This window comes from Pantherophis guttatus, chromosome 1, assembly GCF_059756535.1.
Source record: "Pantherophis guttatus breed Tessera chromosome 1, ASM5975653v1, whole genome shotgun sequence".
Lineage (NCBI taxonomy): Eukaryota > Metazoa > Chordata > Lepidosauria > Squamata > Colubridae > Pantherophis > Pantherophis guttatus.
In genome coordinates, this window is record NC_142063.1 from 22,953,672 (window position 1) to 22,981,583 (window position 27,912).

Consider the following 27,912-nt stretch of genomic DNA (forward strand, 5'->3'; position numbering starts at 1 on the left):
CCTAATCCCGGCGCTTTAAATCGGTGGGCGGGGTTTGTGGAGAAACGTCACCACCCGCTTGTAACCTACCACAGACTTTCTCCTTACAGTATAGCCGGTGAGAGCCACCTGGTGGCCAAGGGTGGGAAAGGCAGGATGAAAAGTTGATGCTTATTGGCTGTTGAGCTGCTGCGTGTCAGCGGGGTATATTTCCGTTTGGATAGCAGCAGAGCGGAAGTAGCAGGATGTTGGGGGATTTGCTGTTGTTCGGGTAAGGGGGGAGAGAGAGAGAGAGAGAGAGAGAGAGAGATAGTTGCCAGGCAACCAGTTTTATTAAGATGGGGGAGGTATAGCTGTTTTCCTGTTTGGTAAATTCTACTGTGCGAGACTGAGGAGTGTAAAGGTTGTGTAAATATGGGACAAGGGACAGCAGAATACTCCAGCCTGCATTCTACGTGGGAAAATGCTTTGGCTAAATTTCTTGTGTCTGCCCTGCAGCTCTTAAAAGTGCAAAAAAACAAAGCAGAATAATTGGGATGCGACATCAGAAAAGGCATGGAGGAAGCAGTTATCCCTAACTTGTAGGCCGTTTCTTGCCCCCCCCCCCAGCTCAGAAATGTTAAGAATTAAAGTGGAAAAGGCCCCAAGCCGTTGTATATTCTCACTTTTCTTCTTCTTCTTCTGCCACATAGGACTCTGTTGGTCAATGCCGGAGCAGTGTTAAATTTCAGGCTGTAAGTACTGTGAAAAGGCAGGATTTGCTTCGTTGGGAAAACGGAGGAATTCCTACGGCAGTAGGAATCGAGTTTTTTGTGCTTCCAGCATGAGGAGGTTTCTGGGAAAGCTTTTGATTCAAAGATTGCAACATGTGATTTTGGTCACAGAGAACACCTGGTTCACGGTTGTTGGATATGATTTAGGAAAATTGGCAAAAACTCCTGTCTAGACAGCTGCTGTTCCTTAGAGCAGAGGTCTCCAATCTTGGCAACTTTAAGACTTGTGGACTTCAACTCCCAGAACTCTGGGAATTGAAATCCATAAGTCTTAAAGTTGCCAAGGTTGGAGACCCTTGCCTTAGAGAGTAGTTTATTGGATGGATTTGGTAGGACACAACTTTCTGCAAACCAGAGAGCTGCTTTTTAAAATGTCAACAATGCTCCTATGGCTCCTTCCCAATCTGCTGATTAAACACATCCCTCAGCCATGTTTTCTTTTGCAAATATAAATGTAGTTGGCCATTGTCTCGATTTTTCAATCATAGAGAAATACATATTGTGCTTGCCTCATTTTAAATGATAACCTGGGCAACTAAACTGATGGGATAGGATGAAACCCTGAGATTTCTTGTTAAATATTAACTCAGTGCAACTTTGCTTCAGCTTTTCAGGATCGGCCATCACTGCCTAGATTCAAATGTAAAGCAATTTTACAAAAGACCTGAGAGCTATATGTAAGACAGTTCCTATGTTGTTTGGAGTATAGGAAATGCATATCCAACCTAGATATTCTGTTTACTGCAGTGGCCAAATTAGTGGTTCTATAGGAATATCATAAACTGAATATTATAGCAGTGGGTGAGCCAGCTGCAAGTGCTGTTTAAATCATGGAAAGTTTCCCTTAATAGTTGCAAGAAGATTCCTGTTGTGTACTGCCTGGATTGCATTCATCTGGTCCAGCATTTTTTCTGCATGGCTAATCATTTCTGAAAATTCATCAAGTGGGTTTTGAAACTTCCTTGTTTTCTTTCTGGGACTCAGTAAATTGCTATAGTATTCCATGTTTACCTTGGTTAATAACTGTCAGCAAATTTTCTCCTGTCATTGTCCATTTTAACATATACATGTTTGCCTTAAATTATGAGACACTAGTATGTTCTGGGATCTTGAAAGCAAATCTTTGTTTGCCTTACAGGAAGAAGAAAGAGAGTCAGAGTTTTGGTGAAGAAGGAAGAGAACCAACAACAGGTAAAAATTCTAGCTGAGGTCCTTGTACTGAAGGTTTTTTTTTTTAACTTGCTGTGTGTCTCCAAAATAGTTGCAATTAATTTTTTAGTTTTGTTTTGAGATATTGCATAGAAAAATATGAAATAGAAATAAAACATTCTAATCTATTTGTTGCCATACGCCTATTGTAATTGTTTCATTTTAAAAGACAACTGTCTACTAAACTGGTAACATTGTTTAACAAATTAATTAAGAATTACATTTTTACACAGTAATGTAAAATTATGAAAAGGTAACTCATGTAATATATTTTCAGATTTAATAAACTGGACCCCATTTCTCTGAATTTGGACAGTGAAATCAAGATTTTTGTGTAAATTATTGTTGCCCCTTGAGTATAGTATCAAATTTGCTGTGGGTGTAGTGCTTTACATATTGTGTTTTTCATTCTGTGGTTTTATTTTAGCCTAATAATTAATAGAAATTGTGTGCTTATTTAAAAGCATTTAGAACAGAATTATGGTGAGTTCCAGAGTTTCTCAAGGCAGAGGTATTGATTTGTCAGCAATTAACAACATTCATTGTGAAGGCTGAGAAACACAGAGCAAAACATGAGTTAAGTCATGGGAAATTAAACTACATTGAATATAAAAAATAAACTGGAAAAAAAACTTCTGATTGATAGAGAGCAATCAAGTGTTCTAATATTTATTTCTAGTATGTAATAAAGATACTTATGTACAGAGTAGTGTGTGTCAGATAATTTCTTGTCAAATATGAACCTAGAATTATTCAAGCTATGCCGAGTTGAATGCCTGGGATATTCTGCTGAGGTTCTATGTGTTGACAGCAGGCAAATATGTAGCCACTCAGATACTGAACTTTCTCAATTCTAGCCAGGATAAGCAGTCATGAGACTTGCTATTCAACAATTTCTAGAGAATTGCCTATCCCGAACTAAAACCAAAGGATACATCATTAAATGACTATCCTTTGGCCTGACAGCAACTTTCGTCTCCAGTCCTACATGTTCTGTAAATATGGTATGGAGATTTCTTAGCCATCCAGACAAATCATAGGCATATGAAGGAAGGGGGAGATATTGAATATCTGCTGGTAGAATGACAACATGCCACTCTTACAAATACAGACAAAAAATAATGTTCCTCGTGATTATACTGCATAGGACATTGTACGGCTGTGCATACCGGTAGTTCTTTTCATGCTTCTTCTAACCCTGTGCTGGCTCACAGGCTGAATTACAAGTTGCTTGAATTAGAAAGATTCCTTTATAACTTGTTTTCTTGCTTCATATAAAAAAATAAAAAGTACTTTATTAGGAATCTAAGAAATAACTCCAATTGTTTAAGTCAGTCTGGAATCAGGTGGTACCTAAATTAATGACTGGATAAATTATTGCTAAGGGTGCACTGAAAGGAGTGTGGATGAAACAAGGGATAGTTTTTGCCGTAAATGCAATTTCATTTACTTCCCAACTTCCAGGTGATAATATCAGGGAGTTCCTGTTGAGCTTAAGATACTTTCGGATCTTCATCGCACTGTGGAATATTTTCATGATGTTTTGTATGATTGTGTAAGTAATCCCAACAAAGATGTCATGTTTATGTCTTCCTTACCTTGTGTTTTTAATGCTTGGTTTGCACAGTTACATAACATATGGTATTCTTCTAACTATTCTACAGTATCAGCACTTAAACATGGAACAGGTGGACTCTTGAATTTATTACTGCTGTAGTAATAAAATGGCTATAAAATATGAGCTTCAATTATTCTAAGTTCACATTGTTCATTTATTATTTTCACTGTTCCTTATATAATGAGGATATTTTGTAATATGTTTCAATTGGTTTAACTTATTGGATAGTATAAAAGGACAATACATAATCTTGGTTTGCCTTGCAGGTTTGTTATAAGAATAACTGATGAAAATTAGTCATTAACTTTCCTTTTGTTTTTCATTAGGCTGTTTGGATCTTAAACAACTTTGACTGAACTGACAACAACACACGTTAACCTTTGGCAATTTGCAGATGACTTCCAATTGGAAATATAAAATACTCCTAAGTAAAAGATTTGACATCATTTTACTATTGAGTCCCGGCTTATTTTTACTACAAATATCAAAGGAACATTCATCATTACCTCTTTTCTCCTATTCTTGTTTTTCTCCCTAGTTTTTGTTTCTTTTGTTATTTGGTTAATGAACAAATGAACTTTCAGCCTTGTGAAAGGGGTACTTGGGTTATGCTTGCAGGCATGACAACCATGGAGAACAGAGCTTTTATGTGAAGATATGAAGAAATGTAAGAAATGTATGTTGAAACTTCGACACAAGTACAAAAATGGCATTGCAGTGCATGCTTTATCAGTCATTGGATTTAAATTTAGCTTTTAGCCCCACTAAAAGAGAAAATAGGTTTATGATAGGAGAACATGATAAAAACTATTTTGTTTTGAGTATAAATGAGGGGAAAAAAGCTATAGTCCTCTTTGCCTTAAAGCAGTGTTTCTCAATCCTAGCAAATTTAAAGTGGGTGGACTTCAACTCCCAGCAAGGCTGGCTGAAGAATTCTGGGAATTCAAATCCCAGCAAGTTCAATTCCCAGCAAGGATTACTGGGGAATTTGGGGATTTAAGGTCCATCCATCTTGCCAAGGTTGAGAAACATTGCTTTAAAGCTGGGGTGTCAAACTGGCGGCCTGCAGGCTGGATGCATCACACACAGGCCACACCCACCCCACTTCCACAAAAGGAAAAAACATGTCACGTGACAGCAACGTGACGCCGCACATTTGACACCTGTGCTTTAACACCATGCAGGTAGTCCTGTACTTATGATCACAATTGGCACCAAATTTCCATTGCTAAGCAAGACAGTTATTGAATTTTGCCCCATTTTACAACCTAGCGTTCCACAGTTATTAGATGAATTGCTACAGTTGTTAGTAACATGGTTAAGTGAATCTGGTTCCCCATTGACTATGCTTGTCTGGTCACAAAAAGTGATCCCATGATCCTGGGACACTTCAACCATCATAAATGCATGCCAGTTTCCAAGTGTCCAAATTTTGGACGTGTGACCACAGGGATGCTGCAATGGTTATGAAAAGCCATAAGTCACCTTTTTCAGCGCCATTGTAATTTTGAATGGTCACTAAATTAATGGTTGTAAATCAAGGACTATCTATATAGTATTTAAGAATCTGCATTCCACTCTTTGCTGACCAGAAAACAATTTACACTTAAGTATTCCTGATCAGGAAAGAGTGATGCAGAAAATAAGTTGATGCCCAAAAGCAGTCCGAGTAGAAAGTTGTGAACTGTGCAAGTCCTGTTATATGACACTCTGCCAAAGGAGAATAGCTGATTATATACTTTATTCTTGTAATAGTTAATTGGAGTAGACCCAAGTGGTTAGCCAGCACAAATAACTGAGGGGACGTCAATATCTAAAACAGTTTGGTATATAATGATGCTTAAAATGAAAGGATATCCCTGGGAGGTGAATCTATGAAACTATCTTTCTATTGAATATCTGGAGATCTTACTGTGTGTATGAAGAGATTGTCTGAACATCTGGGCTCAAAGTTCTAGTGAAATAAACATAATTGTATACTTTCTATACAGAGTCATTTTTTTCTTTGAGCAGAAGGGATTAGGGCAGACATAAGGAAATTAATCTCATGGAGCTTTCTGAAAAATTTAGTGAAAAAAATGTAAAGATAATGCTACGTTGGCTGGTTTACAAATAATAGAACTAATAATCAAAATAAATATTGCATTTTACAGATGATAACACAGCATCAGCTCAGCAAACGAAGATTGTTTTCGCTTCCCTCCTGAATATTAAATGGTGGGATGAATGAGGCATCCTTACATACTAAGTAAATTATTCCATAAGACTGGGGCCTGATTCTTGTTCCTGCCCTATCGGCCTCATGGGAAAGGTGAGGGCAGAATTCACATTATTCTTTTGTAACAGCAATATGCAGGATTCAGAAAAGGAGGAAAGCTGCTCTTAAAAAACAGAGCTGTGGCTAACTCTATTATTTGTATTCCTTTCATGATGTTTATATTCCTTTCAAGAACAGTCATTTCATGACAGCATGAATCCAAATAAACTCACTAGGCCGGTGTAGATGAGATGACATGCTGCTGTATGAATATGGATTTAAGCAATATACTTTGCTAATGGATTGTCATTAGGATTCTATGGAAGTGCTTAAATATCCATTTGGTCAAGTTGTCTATAGAGATTCTCAATCATCCACATCATGGTTGTCCCGAAGATACTTTTCAAAAGGCAACTGGACTTTTTTTGTTTTTTCCTTGAAAACATTTTGCTTCTCGGCTAAGAATCAGAACTGAAGAACTTCTTGGATGAGAAGCAAAACTTTTTCAAAAAAAACAAAAAACAAAGTCCAGTTGCCTTTTGAAAAACACTTTTGGGACAACCTTTGGTCAGAGTTAATCCAACATCTGATATTCAGCTTGCAGACAAAAATTAGGAACCATTCTGATCATGGAAAGCAGACCATATCAAGTTAAAAGTTTCATTCAACTGGAACAATGAAACTATCAACTTTGTGATCAAAACAGGTTTGCTATATTTATTTTTATTTTATTTATTTTATTTTATTGAATTTCTATACCGCCCTACTCCCGAAGGACTCAGGGCGGTGAACAGCCATGAAATAAAACACATACATATACAAAAGATCTGAGCTCCTGAGAGAACTTTCTGCAGATAGAAAAATAAATGGCAGTCGCTAGAATCAGTTTCTACCAGGGGGCCTGAAATCTTAAAAATTCATTGGAACTCAATTCAGCTAATTTTACTGAAGAACTCATGATCACTGTTAGTGTTTTTAGTAATTATTCCTAAACTAAAAACCAGATTAAAGCATTTGGTAAATACAATTCAATGTCAACCCCTATAGATTCAGGTTAATAATCACTAGAGAGACAATCAGCATTAGAAAAACAACTCTCACAGCAAAAGGGATTTGAAATGCAAGCAGAATATTAATTGCTTAATACTTGCTTCTTTATAGAGTTTTTGTCTATGGAGCTTCTGGAAACAAGGAACATGCCTAAATGCTTCTGTGAGGTTTTTCAGAGCTTACACTGTGATTTTTGAAAATACTCATTACTTTTAAATTAAATAAAAGTAATTCACTTATCGATTTAGATTTTACTATCAAAGATACAGGCAGAAAAAAAATGTAATCTTTACCAAGAAGGACAGAATACATAGATCTAGCTGAATCTTATGATAAAATAGTTTCTCTATATTTCTTGGGGCAAATACTTCAAATATTAATAAAAGATAAGTGCTTAATGTCATTTATTTCATGGTGTCCAACTCTCAACTCTTTAAATAAATAAATCTGGAGGGGCAGGTAGTTCACAACAGTCAGAAGAAATTGCAATAAAATCAGTAAAACATAAAAATAAAATATGGCAAATAAGATGATCTTACTCTTCCTTGCCAAACATCTGGGTGAATAGTCTTACTTGGTTTCAAAGAAGTGCAATATGAATTCAATCATTATTTGTAATCCAGATGTATGCTTTTTTTAAAAAAATCGTGCTTTTGTGTCATTGTTGACTCCTGGGGACTACCTGCAGTAGTTCCTATAGTTTTCTTGGCAAGATTTTCAAAGTAGTTTGCCATTGTCTGTGGCTTAGCTATGTATAAATAGGCCATTTGGACTTTCTCAACAAAATGTAGTTAAGATGAAGCATGTGGACTGAATATGGTATGTGAATCTTAAACTTGTTAAAGGTATCATGAGACTTGTTTATTCACAGTAGTCCCAAAGGTGCTTTTCCAGAAGGCATCTGGACTTCTTGGATGAGAAGTGAAACATTTTCAAAGAAAGAAACAGGAAAGTCCATTTGCCATTTTGGAAAAGCACCTTTGAGATAACCATGACATGGATGGTTGAGAATCTCCATAGAGACTTATTCATAGTAATTTAATTTTAACCAGTGGGAAGCCAACTGTGGTTTACTGGACATCCACTAGGTGGGTTTGTTTAATTAGCAACCGTCTAGAAATTCTATAGGCTCCTACTCTGCCGCCCGTGGAAATACCTCCTTGCTCCTTAGGGTTTCAGAAGTGATTTGTTGAACAGAAAGCATTCTGTTGCTTTCATTTGACTTCAGAGAAAGTTGAGAAGGTGTTCAGCTAAATTGCATTTTGGTCTCAAACAGCTCATAGTTTTTTTATTTTTGTGGAGAAGTGTCTAAATTAAAAAAAATATACTTAAAACTTCATTTATTTATCAAATTGAATAGCCACCCATCTTTTTAAAAAAGCAACTGGATGGCATACAACAATTGAATAAAATAATCATAAAACTTTGGCCCTCCTGACAGATAAGCTTACTGTTCTGTTTCAGAGGTCTGTCCTATTTTATCTCTTGGTATAAAAATATATAGCCATTACAGGGTATACTAATTATATGTTGTTTGTGATGGCCCCTGTCCTCTGGAATTTCTTCTTGGAGGCGAAATCGGTGTTGTCATTATGTAATAGTTGTCAGTCTCCCAAGTAGGCCAGACAAAAAGATAAATTGAGCTAATTGTAGTTTATTGTAAGGCTACATTAACTCCTGCCATCTGTTTTTAACTACCTGATAATTTAGGATGGATTTTTTCTAAGTTTCTTTCTCTCCCTGTTATTTAGTTGTGGGCTCCCCCCTTTTCTCTGATCATTCCCTCAGCAGCATCTCTTCCCCTTATCTCTCAAGGTCATTCTCACATATTATTAAGTAGCCTTCCAGAAGCTTCTTAAAATTATTCTGGCTTTGGGTGAATAGGTAATATTATCATTGCTTTGTTGTATGATTTTAATTTAACTTAATTTAAACTTATTTTTACCACAAATATTTTATAATTGTTGAATAGTCAAGTTGTAAGGAGCATATTAAATTTGTTCAGTCATTAAATCTGTCCAAAATCATGCCCACTGCATAGATGATACTATCTAAGAATATTAAATAAATAGGGATAATTGATTGGGAAACACCCAGAGTTGGTTATAAGTTAGGCGGCTAGGTAAACGTTTCAAATAAATAAATCTGGAGGGGCAGGTTCTAGATAGGCACAAATTCACCACATAATGTAAGATAAAACTTCATGCTGTAATAGTTACATATTTTTTAGTACAAAAGGTGTAAGAAGGATTATTCTGTAATTCTACCTTTGTTGGGACTACATAGAAAAAGGGAATTAATTACTCTGTATGGCAGAGTTTGGTCTTATGCTTCATTCCCAGACTTTTTAATTCAGTCTTCTAAATTCTGTTTTGGCACACTTTTCTATCAGGAAAAATTCTGAATAGAGAGCCTCAAAATTCGTCCTAAGGTAAATAAGAACAGTAGATTTATTTCTCAGAGAGATCTCTCATAAACCCCATCTGCCTTTTACAGTTGAGTTATACAGCTGTGTAGTGTCCTTAAATGATAACTGATTAGCTGAATTCTCAAATAGGCTGCCAACTTTTTTTCAAAAAAAGTCAGTCTGGAAGTACCAAAATTCTCCTCTGCCTTCTATATAACAACTCTAATCATCCCCATGCTTTTAATAAATTATTATAACCAGGGAAATGACATTAAAGAGTCTAATTATGACAGATCATAAATAAACGTGCTTCTGCATAACACAGTTTCCTAAAGGTGATGGAGCCAACTGGATTTCTGGGGGGAGGATTTTTCACGGATGGGTGCTATTGCTAAGAAACAAAATGTTCTTGCTCTCTGGAACAGAGTGTGTTGCCTTAATTGAGATGGCAGTTGCAATTTGATCCCAAGGTTAAGATTTTTTGTTTATTTCAAACTCCATGCAAAGTATCATGTAGGCTCTTAGAAACTTCATGGTCGCTTAAGACATCTGTGAGCAAACAGTCTGCATTTTGTGTACAGGTAATTCTCCACTTACAATCACAACTGAGCCCACAATTTCCACTGTTAGACAACAATGAGTTGTAGTGCCCCGTTTTATGACCATTTTTGCCCCAGTGGTTAAGCAAATCACTGTAGTTAAGTGATTCGTGCTGTTTAGTGAATCTGGCTTTCCCCATTGACCTTGCTTACTGGAAGCCAGTTGGGAAGGTTACAAATGGTGATCACATGACCCTAGAGCAGTGCGGTTGTCATAAATACATGCCAATTACCTACTGCCCAAATTTTGATCACTTGTCCATGGGGGATGGTGCAATGGTCATAAGTCACTTTTTTCAGTGCTGTTGTAACTTGGAACGATCACTAAATGAATGGTTGTAAGTCAAGGACTACCTGTAATAGCAGATTTGTTAAGCCATGAGGGAGGTTGTTGATACTGTTTGTGCAGTATGAACCGGAGACACTGTATGAATTTAGGAGCTAGGACTGAAGCTGCTGGAAAAAGCAGGGAAGGAGGAACGTGTGGTAGAACTCAGTAAGGGCAAGCAAGATTGAGAGAGAAAGATTTTCAGAGCAGACCACTGAAAAGGATAGGCTGCATTTACAAAAAACAGACCAGAGGTCAGTAAGGAAAAGCTTGACCAGCATGGTGGATTTCGATTGTAAGAAGTTCAGGAAAGAGTTATTCCCTCTTTTTCATCACCTCTCTAGGCTAAAAGCAACTTGAAAGTGAAACTACTGCACTGTTTAACAGAATAACCAAGTTTGATAAGTAGCAACTGCATGAGATAAGGGAGGGAGCAAGCAAGCAGGCAAGATAGTTAAGGAACTGTAAAACACTCTGCATGTAAATCTATTAATTTGTTAAACTGAGGCTACTGTGCAGTAGGTATAAGCATAATTTACATACTTCATATCATTCTAACCATTGTCTTTCCACTGCAGGATGAAGGCCTCTTTCATATGTTTCCAACCAATACAGTTCTGAGCTTTCTTTTGCCAGTTGGGCCTGTAATACTTGCTGATGTCATCGATCGATGTTGTTTTAGGTCTCTTTCATGGACACTTTTTTTATCAGCTGGGATCCATTCTATGCCTTGGTCCACCTGCCATCAGTTCTTCTTACTATGTGACCAGCCCATTTCCATTCTTTTAGTCTCTTGATGATATTTATGTAAAAATAAACATCAATTTAGTTGGAAGAGGGGAAATGTTTTTCTTCATCCCTTTCTCACCTTCTGACAATGATGCTCTCCTATATCTTATATAGAGGAGTAACAGTATTGCTGGGATTGAACCCCAGTCTGTGATTTCCATCCATTTTTTTATAAGCTTGGGCATTGGACAAGGACTTTCATTGCATTACTGGCTCAGGCTGGAATGGAGATGTATAACGGGGTATATGGAAAAGTAGAATATACAGTAACTACTATCTAGAGTAGAATGAATCTGCCTGCCTGCCTGCCTGTCTGTCTATCCATCTATCATCTATCTACCTACCTACTTACCTACCCACCGAACCAGGTCATCACGGTAGAAGATGGAAGCAAAACAGTCCAACCTTTCACTACTTTCCATAATTACTATGACTTCCATTATAATCTTGCTCTGGTTAGTATTTGGATTGGAGACTTTAAGGGAATATTGTCAGAATAAATTGACCAGGTAATGCTGTTAATACTGGTATATTATCACTAGAATATAATGCTGATTATTATATAATGCCATGGCATAGTAATAATGTTCAGCTTTGTGCCTTGTATTTGTACAAATGAACATATATATTTATGTAAATTGGAATATGTGAGACTCATCAAGCGGCTGAAAGAACAGAGTTTTCTCCAGGAAGATATCAGTCTATGAACCACATGGAAAGGTTCCAGAATGAAGACACAATAAAAGGCAGTTCCCAATACAACAGATAATTCCTATGTGAACTAGATAAGGCAATGTCGATAGAGATTCTCAGTCATCTACGTCAAAGGTGCTTTTTCAAAAGGCAACTCAACTTTCTGTTTTTCCTTGAAGATGTCTCACTGAATCAGAAACTTCTTGGATGAGAAGCGAAATGTCTTCAAGGAAAAAAATGAAGGAAGTCATTGCTTTTTGAAAACGCACCTTTGGGATAAGGCGCCACTAAGTGTGGTACATTGCAGTAGGACTAGCCAAACTTTGCTGAACTGGATCAAACTTCCTTAGGTTCATACAATGTATGAAAACAATAGTTTGGGGGAATCGTGAACTCCACTGATTCATATACCCATATATATCCCCCTTGCTCAAAGCCTAGCTCAGGGGTCTGCAACCTTAAACACTCAAAGAGCCATTTGGATCCGTTTCCCACAGAAAACACCGGGAGCCACAAAACCCTTCCCGTGCCTGTCTATTTCTTGAGCGGCCATAAAACTAGCATATGTAGTTGAATTAAACGTTCTGTTTTCTCTAAAACTTTTATTGGATTTATCCATGGTTGGCCTATCTGGGGTTGAAAAGCACAATAAATCGTGTGCTGGCAGGTGTCGCACATTGGCGGTTGTGATGCATATTTTGAGTGACGGAGCCGCAGCAGAGGGGTGAAAGAGCCACAGGTGGCTCCAGAGCCACAGGTTGCTGACCCCTGGCCTAGCTGATAAATGAGCTCCAGAATAATCAAAGCAGGAAAATGAGAAAGTAGAAGTAAACATATCCGAATCTTCTTAAAAAAGAAATAGCATAGGAGGTGTTTTTTGGTCCTACATGAATAATTTTGGTCTGCAGCTCTGAAATAAACTGGGAAATTAGGGGAAAATCCTGGAAGGCAGTTAAGTGATTTCTGCACATTGAGAAGAACATTGGATAGATGCATCCAGGAAACCCCCCTTTTTTTCCAAAGACTTTTTTTAATGTTACCTGATACACCCAAATAATTCTTGTTTAATGTTTCAATTCCTCTTTTGTATGATATTTATCATGAAATTTTCCCAAGCAGGTACCCTGGATATATAGATATCTCCTATTTTTCATTTTCATGCAGGTAGTCCTCAGCTTAAAACCATTTGTTTACTACAACTTACAATCACACTGATTAGAATGACTTATAATGGATCCTAGCATTTATAATCATTGCAGCAACACCACAGTCCTGTGACCACAATTTGGACACTTGGCAACTAGCAAAGTTGCATTATTCTGGGGCCATATGACCGCCATTTGTAATCTTCCTAGCCAGCTCCCGACAGGCAAAGTCAATAGGGGAAGCTGGATTCATTTAATGACCACTTGATTTATTTAGCAACTACGTTGATTTGTTTTAAGTATGGCAAAAAATTCATAACATTGGGTGAGACTCACTTAACAGTCTTGCTTAGTAACAAAAATTCTGGTCCCAATTCTGGTCAATGAGCTGTGGTGACACAGTGGTTAGATTGCAGTATTGCAAGCTACTTCTGCTGACTGCCGACTGACTGCCATTTGGCAGTTCAAATCTCACCAGACTCAAGGTTGACTCAACCTTCCATCCTTCTGAGGTGGGTAAAATGAGGACCCAAATTGTTGGAGGCAATATGCTGACTCTGTAAACCACTGAGAGGGCTGTAAAGCACTGTAAAGCAGTGTATGTCTATTACTATTAAATATTTCAATTTATAAGCTCTTCCATCCCTCAGTTCTTAATTCCTTCAGAATTTCTGCTCAAACTTTACTGACCTTTCCAAATTTTCTATATAGTGTATTACACATGAGTTTTATACCCCCATTACTAATTTTAAGACAACACCTCAATTTACTTGTAACATTGCTGCCTTTTGGACTTCATCAGTTCTTTCTGTGAATAAGACTGATGTTTGGAGTGCCACTCCTAGGCAGAAAGACAACATATCTGTCGTGAACTTTTCAGATGCAGTTGTCAGCTAGGGAAGTCCGATGTTTTAACAGAAATTTCCCATTAATTCTGAGTTTTCTGTGAAAGTGTTATAATTTACATTATGAAAGTACTATCCACATTTTACATCCTGATGGCCAATCTGCCGTATACTGTCATAGTAATAATTTCTCTCAGTCTTTCTATTCTGTATGTTTTCAACAAGTTTATATTCTCAGTATCTAATACAAATCTGTTTGCATTCTCTCTATATTGTTCTTTTAAGAGGACTATTCTTTTGTTTCTAATAAATTGGAATATGTTCCATATTTTGCGTTCACAAAACAACATTTCATGAATACAGAAATAAAATGAAGTTTACTTTTGTTGGTATTTTATTATTATTTACCATATTTTTGGGGGGATAAGCAACATTAGAAAAGAATGCTTTCCTGAATTAAATTTATAGACTCACAAACATGTATATGCTTGATCAGTACCCTCTTAATAGAAAGAGATGGAGAAAGAAAAGCAAGTTTTGGTAACTTTTATTAGAACTTCTTTGTTATTCCATTAGATTATATACTTGAGGACTGCATTTTATAAGGGTTACTAGGACTACTTCAAAAATGAGTTAATACAAGTAGTCCTCAACTTATAACAGTTCATTTAGTGGCCAAATGAAGGTGAATATACATGTCCCAGAATAATGCTGCAGAATCTAATCTGGGTCAGTTCCAATCCTGGCTCTAGTACATGTGGAATGATTCAGATTGGATCCTGCATTTAGTGACCATTCAGTTACGAAACTGAAAAAAGTGACTTATGACCATTTTTCACATGACAGTTGCAGCATCTCCATGGTCACATGACCAAAATTCAGATGCTTGGCACTGACTCATCAGTTCCAGTTTCCCAGGGTCATGTGATAAGCAAAATCATTGGGGAAGCCAAATTCATTTAACAATTGTGTTACTAACTTAACAACTGCAATGATTTCCTTAAGAATTATGGCAAGAAAAGTCATAAAACGGGGCAAAATTCACTTAACAAATGTTTCACTTAGCAACATAAATTTGGGACTCAGTTGTGGTTTTAAATTGAGAACTACGTATACAATGTACTCGAAATAAGCCCACATTTTTCCTTTTTATTATATTGGTGGTTTCACTAATAGAGAACAAAACACTCTAATGCTGAATTACTGAGAGATTGTTATGACACATGTCTATATTTTGGGAAATCTGCCATTAATTATCTGAATGACTAGGATAAATGTGCTGTGTTGAAAGGGTATTTCAAATCAAATACTGAAATCAACGGCTAACTGAAACAGAGGGCATCCGTTTTTGAGTAGAATGTAAACTGTTTACAGACTTGCCTAGCAAATGACATTTTTGGTGATGGTGATGTATAATAAGCTTAATGAACTATATTATGCCTTCACTCAGTTTAGTGCTACATACGATCCTTTTAAATGCAGAGGTGCATAAATATGGAATGTCAAGTGGGAGTGGGCTGAAACAGAGGTGCCCAAATCCAGACGATCAAAGTAATGACTGATGGATAAAAGTACCAAGAATCAGGACATAAATTTCAATGATCAAGAACTGCCATATTAGATTCTTCCCCTAAACTGTTTTCCATATAATAGCAATAATCCAACACAAGATGGATGAAAATCAGCTGATCAATGCCCAATACCTTTAAGTTACAAAAAAATAAGGAGTTGTATGCGTAAACTGAAAGAAAAATTTAAAGTGCTTCTTTTCTCCATAGCTCATTGTTTGGTCCTTTTCACCTATTTTCTCTTTTCCATATTGGAAGATTATTCAGAATCAAGGACTGCAACATCATTTTGGTTATCTTTTTGCTCACTTAGATAACCTGTCTGCTTCCATTACTTGGGGAAATTGTGTTGATCAGCAACGTGCGCCTCTTGAGTAGCTGTGCTGGAATAGAAAAAACGTATTAAAGTGACAGCTGCATTCAAACTTGGATTCATTAAACGTATGCCCGTTGGGAATTGTAGTCTTCAGTGGTAATGGTGCCCCTAAGGGGAAAAAAAATCTTGAGGAGAGAAAACGTTCCCCACCTTCCAAGATGATCGCGCGAGAAATAATTTTATTAATAGGGGTAAATAATGATCAAATTATATAGCCGCCCCTCAGAAGAGAAGCCTGTTTTACCCCTCCAGAATTATAATTTGTTACCAGTTTGTAAATAAAGTGAGGATCGGTTTCGTTACTAGCAAGATGACAGGAAATAGATCTGACATAACGAGTATGAAGCGCGAAGACAGAAAAATATGTTCGTACTTTGCAAACGGATTATAATTAAAATAATCAAAAATATCTGGTCAAGCAGCGCGAGTGACAGAAGCGGCGCTTTTCCCGCCTTTTTGCCGTTTCTAAAGCCTTCCGCCGCCGCCTCAGTCGATCTCCCGCTAACCCCTCTCCAGCCACCTCCGCGGGATCTTCTGCGCAGGCGCGGATGGCTCCGACTTTTCCCGCCTGCGAGTGACAATCGCGGACACACGCACTGAACGAACAGAATGCCGAGTTCTCACCCTTCCTCCCCGCCCCCCAACCCCCACCTCCAAGCAAACTCAATCCTCTTGGCGGGAGTACCCGACGCCCTGCGTCGTGACGTCACAGACGCGACGTTCTGCGTCTGTGCGTCGGGCGCCGTCAGCGTCGGGCGTGTCCCAGGATGCACTGCGCGGGGCTGGCTCCTGCCCACAGTTGAGCTCGGCCTCCTCCTCCGTCTCCTCGGTGGAGCCGAGCGGAGCCGAGCGGCGGCCCCGGTGGGTCTAGGACGAGTCGGGCGAGGCTATTTTCTTCCCGTTCTTCTCGAGCAGTCGTGATAGCCTTCCTCCCCCTGACCGGTGGGGCGCTTGAGCCCGGCGGAACATGCGGCTCCAGTTGCCCCGCGGCGAGGCCGGCGAGTGAGAAAGAGAGGGAGGGAGGAGGGGAGGACGGTGGGGCCTCCTCTCGCCCCCAATCTGCTGGGCCCGGGGCTCTTCCTCCCCCAGGGAGGCAATGACAGCGGCTCCGGGACCGTCCCCGCAGCAGATCAGGGACCGGCTGCTGCAGGCCATCGACCCCAACAGCAATGTGAGTAAAGCGTGATATGTCCAGCAGGGAATGAGCAGCTTGTCTCAAACTACTTGTCTGTTTTTCTGTTACTCCACAGTCCCTGTTAGTCCCAGGTGACATTAACCATGCTGACTCTTAAGTATGGTGGATTGTAGTCCACCACATGTGTAGGGCAGCCGGCTCTAGAGGTCTTGGTCAAGGATTAGGGAGAATGAGAACCACCTTTTATCCTGCTTAGGGGTAGTAGGATCCCTGTAGTTAGATTGTGGGGGTCTGAGAGAGAGACAGTCAGTCCATAGATTTCTTTATCTAAACCAGTTATACTTCTGCTAGGGATGGTGGCAGGAAGGTTTTGGTTCTAAAAGCTCTACCCTCTTGTTGGCTTCTCTCTGTGTTCCTCCATTTGCCAGGCTACTGGAGCAATTCCCCCTCCCCCTCCTCTTCCATATTTTGCCAAAAAGTAGGCACTGCGAGAAAAAGCTTCTTGTCTATAGTCCCCTTCTAGAGTCTCTTTTATAATCTTCCGAACTGTATTCTGTAATGCCCAATAATTAATGCTGCCTGAAGCTTATTTTTAGTCCTTTGCTGATCATTAACTGTACTCTCGTTCTCTTTCCCCAGTTACCCAAACATATAGTGTTTTCTGTCTGACACCATTTTTCCCTCCGCTTTTTTGCTTCTTCAGAATAGCATAACTTGTGTAGCATGGCTCAGAGCTAGACAATGATGGTCTGCCAGTGAGCAAGAATTTGGTATTTATTTGCTGGGGCTGAGGAGGGTGGCTTGTGATGGTTTGGGCTAATATTTTCTGTTTTAAGGGCTTCTTGAAATACTTCATTTTACCTCTTTCTCAAAGCATCTATGCGTTCTGTACTAATATAAGAGCATCTTTTCTTTGCCTTCTCTTGCTTTGCTTTTGTGTATTGTCCCTAATCTTCCTGTGTTAGGTATGTGTGAATCAGCTTTGTACAATCATATTCTATGGGTCAGAGCAGGGAAATTTTACTGCATTTTTGTTCTAGTTCTTCAAGTCCCAATATACCCTGTTTCCCCCAAAATAAGACATCCCCTGATAATAAGCCCAATTGGGCTTTTGAGAGCATGGCAATAAGGCCAAACGCCTATTTCAGGGTTCGAAAAAAATATAAGACAGGGTCTTCGGTATTTGTAAAGCAGGGTACTGAGCTGTACTCCTTTGAAATTTATAAAATTATTTATTACTTCAGCTTGCGGCATCTCCTAATTCCTCCACACCCAGCCTGTATTTCCTGCAACTATTCCTTTCTATGCTGCTCTTATAAGCCTGTTTTTGAGGGGTGAGATGGATATTATTTAAGCAAAGCGTAGTTCTCCTGAATCTTTGGACTTCTTATTCAATATAAACTTCTTATAATGAGTTTATTTTTATTTATTATACCTTCTAGGAAAATAAAAAATGTTACCTTTTACTTAAAACATTTTGTCCGATAGTGTAGTAGCTCTAGTGAGTAACTACAGTAACTGTTGTAAATTACTCATCTGGTATATCATGTATATAATTTGCTTATTTTAAATGAGGCCCAATGGAAAGTGCATAAAATTATGTTTATCTGCATGGAAACATCCCAAATAAAAATCCCATATATATGAAAGCTAAAGAAACAAATTATTCTCAAAATTTGTTAGGCATAACATTTATACTGACAATTATATTAAGCTGAACTAAAACCACTGTGCTGGCCTTTGTTAAGAATTCTTGGGAGTTTATCATTTGCCATATTTCAAATCAGGCCCTTGCGTTACTACTCACTCTTCTTTGGCAGTTGTTCCTTCAGCTGCCATAAGTAGAGAGGCTGTGTTTATGAGTTCTTTTATATCACTGTGAGTAAGTAAAAAATATAGTCTGGATGTGCTTTTCTCTACTGCGCACTACATTTATGGAAATAGTCACTTTATATCAGGGTAAAGATATATGGCATGTAAACAGTCCTGTTGTGGAAGAGCCAATTGACTCTTGCAGGCTTCCTTTAAGCTTTCATTCTTTCGAGAAAGTCTGAATATATTTGCATGTTTATGTATGTTTTGGTTTCTTATTTTAAGTATGTGACTTATCCTTCAAATGTTTGGAGGATAGTATACGCTTTATCAGACGTATGTATTCTTAAGATACATCAGGAAGTTATGCCATTTTTTTCTTTCAAATGTAGGACTGTTTATTGACTTGTTTTAATTTATGCTATACTGTTCCTCAGAATGAAAGCTTAAGGGAAACCTGCAAGAGTCAATTGGCTCTTCTACAACAGGATTGTTTACATGCCATGTATCTTTACCCTGATATAAAGTGACTATTTCATAATGTAGAGCACACATACCGTGTTTCCCCAAAATAAGACCCTGTCTTATATTTTTTTGAACCCTGAAATAAGCGCTTGGCCTTATTGCCATGCGCTCAAAAGCCCGATTGGGCTTATTATCAGGGGATGTCTTATTTTGGGGGAAACAGGGTAGCATACATAGTGCTCCCTCCAAGTTCTTTTCCTTATTACAACACCCCTATGAGTTAGCTGCATTGAGAGAGAGTGACAGGCCAAAATCACTCAATGAGCTTTCATGGTCATTTCATGGACAGTAGTCCTCAAGGTTGACTCAGCCTTCCATCCTTTCAAAAGTAAAATGAGGACCCAGATTGTGGGGGCAATAAGCTGACTTTGTATAAATATACAAAAGTATGAAGGCTATTGCTTAATGCATTGTAAACCACCCTGAGTCTCCGGAGAAGGGCGGCATATAAATTAAAGCAAAAAAAAAAAACTTACACTAGATCATGTAGTGACCATTCAAAGTTACAATGGCACTGAAAAAAGTGAGTTATGACAATTTTTTGCACTTACAACCATTGCAGCATTCCCCATGGTCACTAGATCAAAATTTAGATGCCTGGCAACTGACGCTTATTTATGATGGTTGCAGCGTCCCGGGATCATGTGATCACTTTCTAACAAGTAAAGTCAGTGAAAAAGCCACAGTCACTTCACAACATTGTTACTAACTTAACAGCTGTAGTTACACTTAACATCTATGGAAAGAAAGGTCATAAAATGGGGCAAAACTCACTTAACCAATATCTTATCTAATAACAGAAATATTGGTCACAATTGTGGTTGTAAGTGGAGGATTACTTGTAAACCTGATTTATCTCAGTCCTCTTCTGAGAATACCTTAAATGCTATACTGATTTTTATTTGTTGCCTAGGTTAATATGACACTGGTATTGTGGAAAGTATTGTGTGTCTGTCTAGACCATGGCTGTCAAACTGGATTTCTTTGAGGGCTGTATCAGCATTCTCCTTGGGGAGGGGGGTAATGGGATGGACACCTCCTGCAGCACCTTGCCGGTGAAAACAGGGCATGGGGGGCGCACGTGGCCCCCTGTGCCCCATTTTGAGCCTTGACGGCCTCCTGCAGCACTTTGTCAGCCAAAACAGGACTTGGGGGCGAGTGCGACTGTGCCATGCCCCGTTTTTGGCTTGGACGGCCTCCAGCACTCTGCTGGCCAAAACAGGACATGGGGGCCATGCGTGGCTGCGCTGCACTCCGTTTTCGGCCTGCACGGCCTCCTGCAGCACTTTGCTGGCCAAAACGGGGTGCGGGGGGTGGGGGGGCGTTTTGGCTGCCAGAGGCACTGCAGGCTGACCCTTTGCTATCTCCAGGGCCAGATTTAAGCACCCCTGGTCTAGACACACCTTTTGTCCCTATGTGGTAACTTTTGCCTCCAGGCTGTTTGAAGTGGTATCTTGCAGCTGTTTTATGGTGGATTGAGATGACCCCAGCCTCACTAAATAAAGCAGAATAATTGTGTTAAAACACATTTATTTCCTTGTCTTTTCCTAGTCAGCCTCATTCTCAGCTGATTATTTCTCCTTTTTAAATTTTAAACCATATTTTTATAAAATAGATGATGTATAAATATTTTTTAAAAAATAAGTAGTTTACTTCAGACTCTCGTTTATGTTTTCTGCCTTAGTGCTATGTACAGTAGAACCCATACTTCATAGGCAACAGTTTAGTAAATAAATTTAAAAGAATTGTGTGGTTTTCTTTTACTGGGCACTAGGTTGGACTATACAATCTCCAAGATACCTCCAATCTTTATATACTACAGTAGGAGAATTATTTATAAAAAATGTGAGTTACTGGTGAACTTAGGTCTTTTTAGTTGGTCTTAATAAAAGTGCCTCACTATTGCCAGCCATAGATTATTAATTCATTTAATTTACTTTTTCTGTTGGTAACTTTGCAATATTCTCTTCCTTAGCGGTCTTTTTCATAAACGTTTCATACAGTAAGGGACAGAATAGTTGAACACTCATTTTTTAAAAATGCTGCAAATTTACTGCTTCACTCCTGGGGATTGCTACTATCAGTTGGGAGAGTATCCACTGCAGATTTGTGTTGCATGTCATGAGGAAGAAGATAAAAATAATGGAAATGTGGAAATGTGTTTCGTTACATATGTGTGTATGAACTTGTCCTGATAATGGCATGTAAAGTTAAGAAGGTACAGTTTCATAATGTAGGTCACTGAGCTGGTGTTACGGCATCTGGTACGTCCAGGGAAATGATCATAATCACCTTAATTTTGGAGCCAATGCTATGGACCAAGGACATCTTATTTATGGCAAATCTAGTTATGTGTTTTATTTATTAGACACCCCTTCAAGCCATTCTTCATGTAGAACAATTAAGCTGCTTTATATAACTAAGATTGAGAATAAAATCCCAATTCTGGCAATAATAAATTTTAGAGTAGCCGAATAAAATGAGATGCAGTATACTGGAAACAATCTATTTAAGTCATGTGTCTACAGGTGACACCGAAGAAACCCAGAGAATTAGAAATGTTTTCACTTACCATAAAAAAGTAGGCAACCCCAAGCAGAAAAGAGTTCTAGGCAAATATATTTTCAGCAGAAAAAGCATCATCTTTTGACACTACCTGCTTCAAATATTTCAATTCTCATGTGGGGAATTCCAGGGAGTCCACTGACATAGGCAGCTCTACTGTCCAGTGTGGCATAACATGGTGTAGCTGAAGCATAAGCTTTTCTATAAAAGGATACTTACTTTCTGTTGATTTTTCTCCACAGATACATAACATGGTGGCAGTACTGGAAGTGATCTCCAGCTTGGAGAAATACCCCATCACCAAAGAGGCACTTGAGGTTTGTTCCTACAGCAAGTATTCTTTTGCCGATAAGAAAAAAAGCATAGAATACTAGAAAATGCCAAAAGTAGGCATGGTATTTAAAGTTGTAGGAAGAGTTATAGGAGGATGTAGGAGGACATGTGATGTGACACCGGGAAAAATACTTCACTTAATCCTCCAAGGAAAGATTGAAGGCAAACAAGGTCCAGGCAGAAGAACATCATGGCTTCAAAATATAAGGGACTGGTTTGGACAAAACTCAACACCACTTTTTTGTGCAACTGTTGATAAAAATAGGATTGCCAACATGATCACCAACATCCGATGACTGCTTTGGCACAAGAAGGAGGAGGAGGAGGAGTTATATGTATCACCTAGCTTATTCCAGTATGAATACTTACATTCAACTTCTTGTTAGGCTTGACTAATACTTTGTGATTGAGAGAAATGTGCTCTCACTGTTTTGACACAAGAAAAGCGGCAAACAACAGGATTTTACTGGTCTGTCTGTGAAGGCCAAAAAAGCTTCAGGTGTCCCAGCAATCATACAATCTTACATTCCCAGTCTCTATTTTGACTGACATTCTGAAGTCACCCTTAATGTCACCTCCACTATGGGAGGGCAGAGGAAGCTGTTCATCCAAGAATTATGGTGGTTTTACTTCTTCTTTCTTGAAATAATTGAATTTTTAGATTCTTTTTCTTGACAAGAAGACAAGCCCAGCAGATTTAAACCAGCTACCACTATTTCTTGTAATTCCCGTAAACCTTTTTTTATATGTGTGTACTATTTTTCAGTTTCAGAATTTTATAATGTCCTCCGACCGGAAGTGTATATGTCATAATGAATAAGGCAGAACTGACTTTTTTTGATCGCGTGGCTTTTTTTTTCCACCTTCCTCTATCCATCTGTTGATTAAAGGAGAGAAGGACACCCAAGCAGTGAATTATTATGGTTGATAAAGATGTGAGCCTTTTAAGCTAGACAAATGTGCTAGGAACTTACCAGGATGTGCTTGGAACGTACTGTAAATATTTTTAATTATTCAAGGCTTTGGAAACTCCCCAGTCTGATTTAATATAAGCAAATGCATGAAAACAAGTAGAAATAAGAATAATATAAACAAGACTAAGAATAATAAACATGATTTAAGCATACGGCTTCACAAAAAAATAATAATAAAGCACCGCTTTCATTTCTTGCCTGCTAAGATTCGGTCCTCTGAGAAGACAGACACTTAAGTCCTTTACCTGACATATTTTGGCCAAAGTTATTATCGTAACCAAATGGAACTTGATCAGAGTCATTTAAAGGAAATGCAACAAGCAAGGGCAGATTCACATCAAGCTTTTGCAGTTAATTTTTGTGAACATTTGCAGATAGGTCACTTTGAACCTTAGCGAACTAGATAAAGTCACCTATTATAAAATGTCCAAATTTTGTGGCAGTTCATGAATTTTAAACTTTCCTTGTGATAAAAAAATTGACTCATATAAAGAATGAGTATTGACAGCTTGCCTGAACTTGTTAACAGCTCACCTATTGCTGTAGCTTGTGGAATTCCATGGAAGCTGCCCACAGCTTTCTGCCAGCATCAGTCAGAAAGAGAGAGTAATTCATAACTGGTTGATGCTATAAATTTCATTTGCAGATGAGATGATTCTCTGCTTGACCTACCTTATTAAGTGCAAGAATGGCTTGCATTTCCTTTGTTGACTTTGATTCACTTACAATGGTACCAGCTTGATTTATTCTGCCATTTCAAGATATATTTGGATGGAGTTGGTCTTTATAAGGATATTCTGCAACACTAGATTTGTGTACATACTCATGTTTGATATGATTATAGAAAAAAATTAACCAGAGAACATTCTGCTTTACCTACCAATTTGATTTTTTACTTCCTTAAACATAGGTTTGACTCAAATGCTACACAAAGTATTTTTTCAGTGTAATATTAAATAAGTCAAAGTATTTGAAAAATGCACTTATTGTAGCATTGATATTATAAATGTTAAGAATGTATTTAAATAAATCCAAATATTTATTTGGGTTTAATGTATATTTTTGAAAATACAACAGTGGCTTTGTATTGATTGAAGTTTTAGGAAGATGATCATTTATTTGATTTAAAAGCCCATAGTGCGCTGCATCTAGTAATGGCTCTGTTTTTTCCCCATAATGATACGGTAGCTTTTTGAAGTAGGCTGGACTGAGAGTGAGCGACTAGCTTAAAGTCACTCAGAGACCTTGTGTAGTTGTGGGTAGATTGGAAGCTGAGTCTCTACTCTAGCCCAACACCGTAATCATTATATGACACTAGTGGTTAAAGTATTAAAATTGTTCTAATGTTCTTATTTTAGCATATTTGAATCATGTGAAAAACACAATTTGATGCTATAATCGATTAGATTTTTATCAAAATATAGCCGCCCTATTTGATTTATATTTTGCAGATTACAAATTAACTTTAGCAAAAGGAGCCATTTCTCAAAATAGAAACAATTTTTTAGGAAAATATGTAATCAAAGAAAGTTTTCTGGATAATTTCCCACCTCAAAGCTCCTTGCTCCTTAATTGTACTTTTCTCACTTTTCTGACTATGATTAAGAAACGAGACTCAAAGTCAGCTATTGAATTGCCCTATACTCCTTATCTTCTTCTGGGCTTTGTCAGAACATACCCATGCAGAGAACAAAAGAAGTCTCTCCATTAATGATATTTGATGAGGTGTCTTTTAAAATAATCCTCTTTGTGTTGTTCTTTTTTTAAAAAAAAAACCTTAGGAAACACGGCTGGGGAAGCTCATCAATGACGTGAGGAAGAAAACCAAGAATGAGGAGCTTGCTAAACGGGCCAAAAAACTGTTGCGGAATTGGCAGAAGCTGATTGAGCCTGTTTCACAGAATGAAGCCACCTTGAGAGGATTGCCAAATCCACCTGGATCAGCCAACGGTGGGGCTCACAACTGCCGAGTGGAAACTTCTCCTGGGGCTGTGATTGGATCTAAACCCATTCAAGATGTGAAGAATAGAAATGATGTCCAAAAGCTGCACTCTCCAAAGCCAGGGAACCGGAAGAGGCAAGGTGAACCCAAGGATGGTCTTCCTCTGCCGATGCCAAAAGTTTCCAAAGCCAGTTATGAAGTATTACAAAACTCTTCTCCGCCTCCCACCAATGGGATTGGTGGAAGCCCAGAGAGCTTTCCTAGCCCTCCAGATGTGAGTCTTCTTCCAGGGCCAGAAGGCAACAGGGATGAGGTGAGTGAAAATGACAAGCCCAGCAAGATCCCCATCAATGCAGTGCGGCCTCACACCAGCTCTCCAGGACTCTTCAAAACTTCCGGGACATCCTTACTGCTGAAAACAGCAGTGCTGCAGCAGCAGCAGCATGACAAAGCAGAGGAAGCTGCTGCCAACCAACCTAGGAGTCCCCGTTGCTCCTCATTCAGTCCCAGGAATGTCAGGCTGGAAACATTTGCTCGGCAACATACCACGTACTCCCCCAAGAATTTGACGCTTGCCCCATGCCCACGGCCCCCTCTTCTGGATGTTCCAGTGCCCTTATCGCCACCTCCCCCCTCTCTAGTACAGCTGTCACCACAGCCAGCACTAGCAAAGAGACTGGAGGCATCTCATCAAGTGGACCCTGAAGCATCCCTTCATGATCAGGAGCAGCCAAGAGTGCCCGAGGGCCAGCTTCAGCTCAGCGCAGGAGCCTCTCCCGGCAGTGGAGCAGGCTCCCATTCAGTAGAGTCTTTGGCACCCTTGGTTGACTTATCCCCAGATGCTTCAAGGATGGACAGTGACAGTGCTGCCTCAGGGTCTGACAGCAAGAAGAAGAAAAAGTATCGGCCCAAAGACCACGCGGTCAACTTGGACGGGCAGCTGATGGAAGGCGGGGTCAAGCCTGTACGGTTAAAAAAAGAGCGGCGACTGACTTTTGACCCCATGACGGGCGAGATCAAGACATTAGCACAGAGGGACTCTTTGCAGGTGGATCTTCCTGCTCTTGCTGAGCAGCACAGGACAGGCACAGATAAGCAGGAGCCGAAGCCACCTCTGCAGAGTCCCTTTGAACAAACGAATTGGAAAGAATTGTCCCGGAATGAAATAATTCAGTCCTATTTAAACAGGCAGAGTAGTTTGCTATCCTCCTCAGGGGTGCAGACTCCAGGGGCTCACTACTTCATGTCTGAATATTTAAAGCAGGAGGAAAGCACTAGGAGAGAAGCCCGGAAAACTCATGTCCTGGCTCCACACAGCAAACCTGCAGACTTGCCTGGGGTAACACGGGAGGTGACACAGGATGACCTTGACAGGATATGCAGCCAACACTGGCCTGGCGTGAATGGATGTTATGATACACAGGGTAACTGGTATGATTGGACGCAATGCATATCACTCGATCCACATGGGGATGAGGGGCGCCTGAACATCCTGCCTTACGTCTGCCTAGACTGAGTACAGTTTTGCTAAGATGCTTTTTTTACACTGGCAGGTTAGTAAAGTGGGCAGGTGCTGTGCCATCCCCCCATCTACCCCCCATCACGCTGAAAGAGGCTCACAAAGCAGAGAGGGTGTATCAGAGAGCTGGACGCTGGCAGTTTCTTCTTTCCTGTTATTTTATTTTAATTTTTTTTTGTGAAGTGCTGCTACCAGTTTACTAACAAAAGTGCAAAGGGAGGCATAACAAAAGGTTTGATTAAAAAAAAAACACAAGTAGAGTTCTGAACTCTAGCAAGCCAGCTGTTAGAAACAAAGCAAAACAAAAGTGTTCGTTTTCCAAAGGTGAAAACCGTTTCCAGCTATTTGTGAATGCCAGAAATCCAAGGTCAGGCAGGTACAGGTGGGTCATTGTGGAAATGAAACATTTAACACAAGAGTAGTTGAGTCTATTTATTTGTCTTGATTTGATTTTCTTAAAAAGAAATAATATGGCAGTGAGATGTTTTAAAATGAACTGTGCAAAACTGTAGGTAGTTCTTCTTTGCGTTACATCTCTCTTCAAAAATCCCCCTGATGTGGAGATGTGACTTGCAATGATATGTGCTCTGCGGTGCAGGAAGGGCCAGAGAGAGAGAGAGAGAGAGAGAGAGAGAGAGAGAGAGAGAGAGAGAGAGAGATGCCCACCTTCGGCTCAGCATTCGGTAGACTTTCACGGGGCGTAGTCTGGTTTCAGTTTCAATTCAGATCCATGAAATGCTGCAAAAAAGTGTTCACAGTTCTCCCAGCAGCACCACCACCAGCCTAACGCACGTTGACCCTTTCTGCAGATTTTCTACGGGAAAGCAAGGGGGAAAAATTGGTGGGTTTTTTTGTTTTGTTTATTTTTTTCTGTTTAACAAAAAAAAAAAAATTCCAACTTGTACCGAGGGTGCTACTAGTTTGTAAATGTCCTGTGAAGGGGGAGACAGAAGCCTGTTTGTATGCTGGAAATATACTTGTTACCATTCCTTTAGATATTGTTTGCCTTATGGATATCCATCACAAAAGCGACTTGCAAAAACAGCCTTAGTGAATGTACAGTAACTAGACTTCTGTGTTCTTGGGCACAGAAGGGAGCAACTTTGCTATTGGTCCTTTCAGTGGACACATTGTGATATAAATGTGGAAATAAAAAAATTTGCACAAAATACACTGTCACTTTCTAATATTTCAAAAATGGCCAGGTATAGATGAGGGTTTATAAATGGGGTTGCGAGTGGAAGCAGAGTTCTTCTTGTCTCCTGTTGGGCAATTAAAAGATTAAACTTCTAAAATGTATGTTTTCTGCACCCATTAAGTCTGTGACTAGAGATGCATAACTTGAGGCCATGGGGCCCTGTATATCCTCTCCTCCCACATCTGCCTTGGCTGCAGCTCCCAGAACTCTCTTCAAAAGAGCTACTGAATTGTTAACTGTATCAGTGAGAGAAGAGTTATTAAATATATGGGG

General features: G+C 39.1%; 2 protein-coding genes and 1 long non-coding RNA gene across 4 annotated transcripts; all 3 read left to right on the top strand.

Moving 5' to 3' along the window:
- Window positions 1–213: 213 nt before the first annotated feature.
- On the top strand, window positions 214–5,563 carry SMIM7 (small integral membrane protein 7). The gene is made up of 5 exons (XM_034437556.3): window positions 214–250; window positions 672–713; window positions 1,891–1,943; window positions 3,426–3,516; window positions 3,906–5,563. Exons 1-5 carry the CDS (start codon window positions 225–227, stop codon window positions 3,919–3,921), a joined length of 228 nt encoding a protein of 75 aa, XP_034293447.1. The 5' UTR covers window positions 214–224; the 3' UTR covers window positions 3,922–5,563.
- Window positions 5,564–5,732: 169 nt separating this feature from the next.
- On the top strand, window positions 5,733–14,082 carry LOC148116355 (uncharacterized). Its single transcript, XR_015734384.1, has 2 exons — window positions 5,733–5,890; window positions 10,799–14,082. It is a non-coding gene; the product is annotated as an uncharacterized LOC148116355 (long non-coding RNA).
- Window positions 14,083–16,435: 2,353 nt separating this feature from the next.
- MED26 (mediator complex subunit 26) lies at window positions 16,436–27,610 on the top strand. 2 transcript variants are annotated; one of them, XM_087894644.1, is made up of 3 exons: window positions 16,436–16,807; window positions 21,916–22,626; window positions 24,762–27,610. In XM_087894644.1, exons 2-3 carry the CDS (start codon window positions 22,624–22,626, stop codon window positions 26,436–26,438), a joined length of 1,680 nt encoding a protein of 559 aa, XP_087750770.1. In that variant the 5' UTR covers window positions 16,436–16,807; window positions 21,916–22,623; the 3' UTR covers window positions 26,439–27,610. The 2 variants fall into 2 exon arrangements, with proteins under 2 accessions (XP_087750770.1, XP_034293446.1); XM_034437555.3 differs by having other exon boundaries at window positions 21,916–21,990.
- Window positions 27,611–27,912: the final 302 nt, after the last annotated feature.

Bases quoted from the DNA above. Each gene is read 5' to 3' on its own strand.
- SMIM7 (XM_034437556.3), top strand. From the start codon at position 225: ATGTTGGGGGATTTGCTGTTGTTCGG. The intron at 714-1,890 runs GTAAGTACTGTG...TTTGCCTTACAG, and splicing joins GCAGTGTTAAATTTCAGGCT to GAAGAAGAAAGAGAGTCAGA. The intron at 1,944-3,425 runs GTAAAAATTCTA...CCCAACTTCCAG, and splicing joins AGGAAGAGAACCAACAACAG to GTGATAATATCAGGGAGTTC.
- MED26 (XM_034437555.3), top strand. From the start codon at position 16,733: ATGACAGCGGCTCCGGGACCGTCCCCGCAGCAGATCAGGGACCGGCTG. The intron at 16,808-21,915 runs GTGAGTAAAGCG...TTTTCTCCACAG, and splicing joins CCATCGACCCCAACAGCAAT to ATACATAACATGGTGGCAGT. The intron at 21,991-24,761 runs GTTTGTTCCTAC...AAAAAACCTTAG, and splicing joins TCACCAAAGAGGCACTTGAG to GAAACACGGCTGGGGAAGCT.